The sequence below is a fragment of the Kryptolebias marmoratus genome, linkage group LG22 (assembly GCF_001649575.2).
Source record: "Kryptolebias marmoratus isolate JLee-2015 linkage group LG22, ASM164957v2, whole genome shotgun sequence".
In the NCBI taxonomy this organism is placed as follows: domain Eukaryota; kingdom Metazoa; phylum Chordata; class Actinopteri; order Cyprinodontiformes; family Rivulidae; genus Kryptolebias; species Kryptolebias marmoratus.
In genome coordinates, this window is record NC_051451.1 from 29,527,662 (window position 1) to 29,533,034 (window position 5,373).

At 50.5% G+C, this 5,373-nt stretch overlaps 1 protein-coding gene across 10 annotated transcripts in view; it reads right to left on the reverse strand.

Annotated features, from left to right (window-relative positions):
* plekhh2 (pleckstrin homology domain containing, family H (with MyTH4 domain) member 2) overlaps positions 1-5,373 on the reverse strand; it is a 21,930-nt gene that overhangs the window by 9,445 nt on the left and 7,112 nt on the right. For all 10 annotated transcript variants that reach the window (XM_037973359.1, XM_017440551.3, XM_017440550.3 and 7 more), the window contains 10 exons: positions 4,210-5,075; positions 3,730-3,805; positions 3,570-3,664; positions 2,872-3,031; positions 2,594-2,730; positions 2,387-2,500; positions 1,713-1,799; positions 999-1,157; positions 830-910; positions 599-754 (listed from right to left, as the gene is read on the reverse strand). In XM_037973359.1, the coding sequence (XP_037829287.1) occupies positions 599-754; positions 830-910; positions 999-1,157; positions 1,713-1,799; positions 2,387-2,500; positions 2,594-2,730; positions 2,872-3,031; positions 3,570-3,664; positions 3,730-3,805; positions 4,210-5,075 (1,931 nt within the window). The remainder of the gene's footprint in view (positions 1-598; positions 755-829; positions 911-998; positions 1,158-1,712; positions 1,800-2,386; positions 2,501-2,593; positions 2,731-2,871; positions 3,032-3,569; positions 3,665-3,729; positions 3,806-4,209; positions 5,076-5,373) is intronic.

Genomic DNA, 5,373 nt, shown 5'->3' on the forward strand with positions numbered 1-5,373 from the left:
GGGAGCTGGTACCAGGTTCTGTTGGGTCGGGAGCTGGAACCAGGTTCTGTTGGGGCCGTCCTGGAAGAATCTCCATCAGCACGCTGGGTGTTTTGCTTCAGCTCAGATTTGGACCCATTCAGAACCTGGTACAGACCAGAACCCGGGCCTGAAAGCCTGGAACTGACCAAAGGTGGCCGTGTTCCCAGGGCGGGATCAATCCAGTAACACAGGACTGATACCGGCCCATTTCCTGGTCCCAGAGTTCTGAACCAGCTGAGAGCAGCTGATGGAAACCTGCAGCTGGATCAACCATCGGCACTGAGACCGACACCAACCGGCACCAACCGGCACCAACCGACACCGACCGGCACCAACCGGCACCAACCGACACCGACCGGCACCAACCGGCACCAACCGACACCGACCGGCACCAACCGACACCAACCGGCACCAACCGACACCAACCGACACCAACTGGATTAAAGTCATCAGACGGGGAATAAATTAACGTAACTTTCAAACATTTTTTGTTCCAAAGATAAAAACTTTCTTCTGGTTTGTTTTCCAATAAAAACAACAAATCCGAACTTTTAAAAACACAACGTGTGAAGCCGACCTTTTCACGGACGGAGTCGATCAGGAAGAATGTTGGACTTTGCTCCGGAGGGAGGACGCTGATGATGAAGTTCTGTCCGAATGTCTCCTGTGGTTCTGTGGACCTGTCCACGTCCTGCACCTGGGCGTCCCACAGTTTGATCTGACCCAGAGGGAACTGGAAGCAGAGGAGGACATGTTGATCATCGTGAGCTGGTGGGGTAACAGCTGACTCAGGGGGGTTTCAGCCCACCTTGTCCTCCTGGCTGCGGAAATAGAACAACGTTTTCCCGATCAGAACACACCAGACCCGTTTGGAGCAGCCATGCTTCATCTACAACAGAGAAAACAGGACTTTTAATGGCTGCACTTCCCGTTCTGCCCAGTCAGCATATTTCAGGTGCTGTGAAGATGGTGTGGACCTTGATGAGCGCGCCCTTCATGCTGGGACGAACGTGGGGCTGAGTAAAGAGAGGACCGGCAGCTTTCAGCCGCAGAACCCTCTGCAGCACCTGCAGCCACTCGTCCAGCAGGTTCGGAGAGTCCGCCTTCAGGTAGCAAACATGTCGTCCTGTCATAATCTACACAGAGAAACACAAGAGTGAGAGCATTTATTCTGAAATATAAATGCTAAACCAGAGAGTTGGTGGAGCTCCAGCAGCCTTTAACCTGAGGAACCAGCTGACAGGTGGGATCTGTCACATTACTGAGCGGCTTTGTGTCCAACTCTCAGGAGGGAAGCAGGACTCCATGGACTGCAGGGTCTTCCTGTCAGACCTGCTGGACCAGGAAGTGATGCAGCTGCTCAGGATGTTCTGAGAACTTAGAGTCCTGAGTCAGCAGAGTGAAGAACTGAGGACTGAGTGTACGTCTGATGGACAAGTAGATGAAACCTTCTTTAAACCACTGTAACTTTCTGGACTGCAGAGTTTTGTCAGTGAGCCATCAGTCAGATGTCTCACAGCCGACACAGAAGTCTAAGATCCAGTAACAGAACCAGGTCCGTGTCCTCTCCTGAGCTTCAGGACTTCTCAGACCTGAACAATGTCTCTTTTAACTGCACTAACGTCATTCCTAAATGAGATCTGCTCAGGTTCAGTGATACAAACATTTTATTTAGGGTAACTGTTAAATACCTGCAGAACTTGTTTTCCATCTCCCCGGCTGATGCTGCTGGAGGCGTTGACTTCGATCTGGCCTTGAGGTTTTCTGATCACATCACTCTAGGGACAGAGACAAAGAACCCCGAGGGACAGTTAGAGTCATGAGTCTGTGAGGAAACCCAGGTGTGCACGGGGAGAACATGTAAACCCCAGGTCAGAAGGTGAACCTGTGACACGTCTTGCTCTAACCACTGCACCACCATGCTACCCCAATTCACAACAAGTCCTCTCAGGTCTCTGTACAAAAACTTTCACATCCATTCTGAAAAGTTACCTGTCTAAGAAGGCAGAAGAACGAGTCAAATCTTCACTTTGTTACAACGTCTAATTAAAGTTAAAGTTAAATTAAAGTTAAAGTCAAGGGCTAAAGAACATTTAACCCCTAGATAACCATTAACCCTTACAGTTAAATTGTGTTTGCTTTTATTGTTTTTACCAGATTATTATCTACTTTATTGATTTATTGTTTGGTCAGTTTCGGTTTGAAAGGTTCTTAAACATTGAAAGTAGTTGTGTTTTTGTATGTTTACTCATTTATTCATAATATTTCCTGTGCTTTCTTTGCTAAGCTGTCTGATCCCAAAGTTTGTTTAAAAATGACATTAATTTGAAAGTTTAAAGTTTGAAAGTGAACAGATCAAACTTACAGGGGACTTAAAGTAGAGCATATCTCCATCTTTGAGGACAAACCAGCATCTTTTCCAGGTTTTCTTCCAGGTTTTAACCATTTTCAGCAGATAGCCCGACTTCTCCATGGGCTCCTGCAACAAACACTCTCTGGTTTTATTAACCCATGAAAGACAGAAGGTAAAAAACATGATTTATTCACAGCGTTATGATCCTTTCACACTCACACTCTTTCCGTTATCGCTGGCTGAGCTGCAGGTCTTTGGCAGCTTCTGCTCCGGTTCGGAGCACTCTGTGTCCGTGGAGTAGGCATCGGGAGGAATGGCGTAATCGCTCTCAGACGTCATTGAAGCCACGGACACAGCTGCAGGAGGAACACAAAGGTTACACATGAAAAGCTTGCTAAAAGTAAAGAACAGGATTGTAGAGCTAAAGACGACTTTCAATCCATGTCAGCAGAGAGTTTCTGTCAGAACTTTGGTGTTTGAAGGGGAAAGATGTGCACCTCGTTTCAGAGACCGTGGACTGCCCGGGCTGCCATCCCTCCTGGATCCGGACGAGGCCTGCGAGCTGCAGGCGGAGCTGTCGTCGTCTCCGGAGCTGGAGGACTCGTCAGAGCTGCACGACTCAGCTGAGAGTGGAGCACTGCTCAGCAGAGAGGCTTTCTGTCAGAGAGAAACAGCCTGACTTCATCATCATGATGCCGGTGACTGTGGAGACACTGATGTTTCTGCTGATAAAGCCCGGCCTGTTTCCAGTTTTTGGACACCGTCTGCAGGATGAACTGAGGGCCGGGAGCCGGGAGGGGGAGGGATGAATCTGCAGTGAGCGTTTCTATGCCTGGGAAGCCAGCGCGAGTTAGAAACAAGGTTATTTATGACCTGTTCTTCCCATCTGATTCCCAGGACCGTTTGCAACCTTTGCTGCTAAAACCTCTGCAGGGACCTGAGGTTCCTTCAGTGCTGGGCCCAGCACCTTCGTTTGTACAGGAAAGGTTATTTATATCATCATTTGGATCATTGGTGTCATTGATCATGGACCCGAGGATCCAGACACCTGTTCAACTGGAAGGTGTAAAACGGTGCAGAATGCCAGCTGTCTCCAGAACCAGCTTCACACAGACAAATACTAAATACAAACCGGATTTAGCAGATTCCCAGGTGAAATAATCCCACACTGAAGGAATCTGCAGGACAGACTTACCCCCTTCAGCGTTGTGTAAACTGGTGAGGTCAGGTTCCTGTAGATGAGCGATGTGTACGTCAGAAAGGCAGGACAGGAGGACTGCAGGGACGCGTCTGGCAGGAAACCGGTGGTCAGGTGTTAAATCAGGAAACAGGAAGAAGTAAAAACAGCTTCTTACCTTTGTTAGCGCGGTCTGAACGGGATGTGTCCGACAGCCTGATTCCTGTCTTAGCAACGGCATAAATACGACTTTCCTGTGAAACGAAGGAGCAACGTTTTAAATCAACAACGAGACTAAATTATGTCTATAAATGAGAAAAATATAAGACCTGGTGTCACCAGCAGAGACTTCCAACCATTTCTGTGTTCCTAACAACAAACTACAGTTACCAGCAGCTGGAAGAATTACACAACCTGTCAGGGGAGTCGGGTTTAGGGACAGTCTGACCCAGGAGAGGAGTCGGGTTTAGGGACAGTCTCACCCAGGAGGGGAGTCGGGTTTAGGGACAGTCTGACCCAGGAGGGGAGTCGGGTTTAGGGACAGTCTCACTCAGGAGGGGAGTCGGGTTTTGGGGGACAGTCTCTCCCAGGAGGGGAGTTGGGTTTTGGGGGACAGTCTCTCCCAGGAGGGGAGTCGGGTTTTGGGGGACAGTCTCACCCAGGAGGGGAGTCGGTGTAAAGGCGGAGTAGGTGGTTTGCTGCCTGGTGCTGAACCATCTGGGCTCGTCTCGGTCCTAGGCTCAGATGTCCCGATGCATGGCGTTTGGGAATACTGGAGGTCTTGGAGACGGGTGTCCCTGCCGGTCTCTATGCCGTCCTTCGGCAGCTGGTCCAGGTCTGTTTCCTGCAGCTGGAGGGGACGCAGCATGCTCAGGGCGTTACGTGTTGGATCGTGCACAGCCTCGCTCACCAGAGGCTGGCTGAGGTGTTTCTTGGCCAGGGGGACATTCAGAACTCTGAGTCCTGCTGGTGTCCTCAGACGGGGCTGTTTTGGCAACGCGGGGGTGTCTCCTGGGTCCTGGGGCGCATTGGGTCTTTTTGGGGTGAGAGCTGGGGTGAGGATGGGGCTCGGGGTGGTCGGCTCACTGGAGGAGGACGAGGAGTCCAGTTTCTGACAAAGGAAGAGTTTGTTGAGTTCCTCAGAGGTGCAGTCCTGTAGATCCCCCCTGCCTGGACCCCCCCCTCCGCCTGGACACCCTGCCATTCCTTCGTCTGCAGGTCCAAGCAGGCCGAAGCTGGGACGGTCTGTCCTCTGCATGTCATCGTCAAAGACAGAGCTGCTGTCATCAGAAGCTGTCAGGTAGGCATCACTGCCGGGCCGGCTGAAACCACACAGTCCCCCCCTGTCCTGGAACGGTCCTGTCCCCTCCGAAGCAGCGCTGCAGAGCAGAGACGAGCTCCTACAGGGTTCAGGTTCACATCGATGCCCAGCCTGGTCCTCCTGCAGAGAACTCACAGGTCCAGTTGGATTTGATGTGTGGACTTCATCTGTCTCTGAGGATCCTGTCTCCTGATTTAACTTCTCTGTCAAAGAAACAATCAAATCATTTCAGGAGAAACACTGAACACTGAAACTCTTCATTTGGAATAATCTGATGTCAAAACTGAAGAAGAAGAGTAACGAGAACCAAATCATTCCTGCCCTGAGACCGGCAGAAGGCTCTGAAGGCTTCCATGTGGATTTTATGGGGTTTAGAGCTCCAAACAGGACCGAGTTTAGAGCTCCTAACAGGACCAGGTTTAGAGCTCCAAACAGGACCAGGTTTAGAGCTCCAAACAGGACCTGGTTTAGAGCTCCAACAGGACTGGGTTTAGAGCTCCA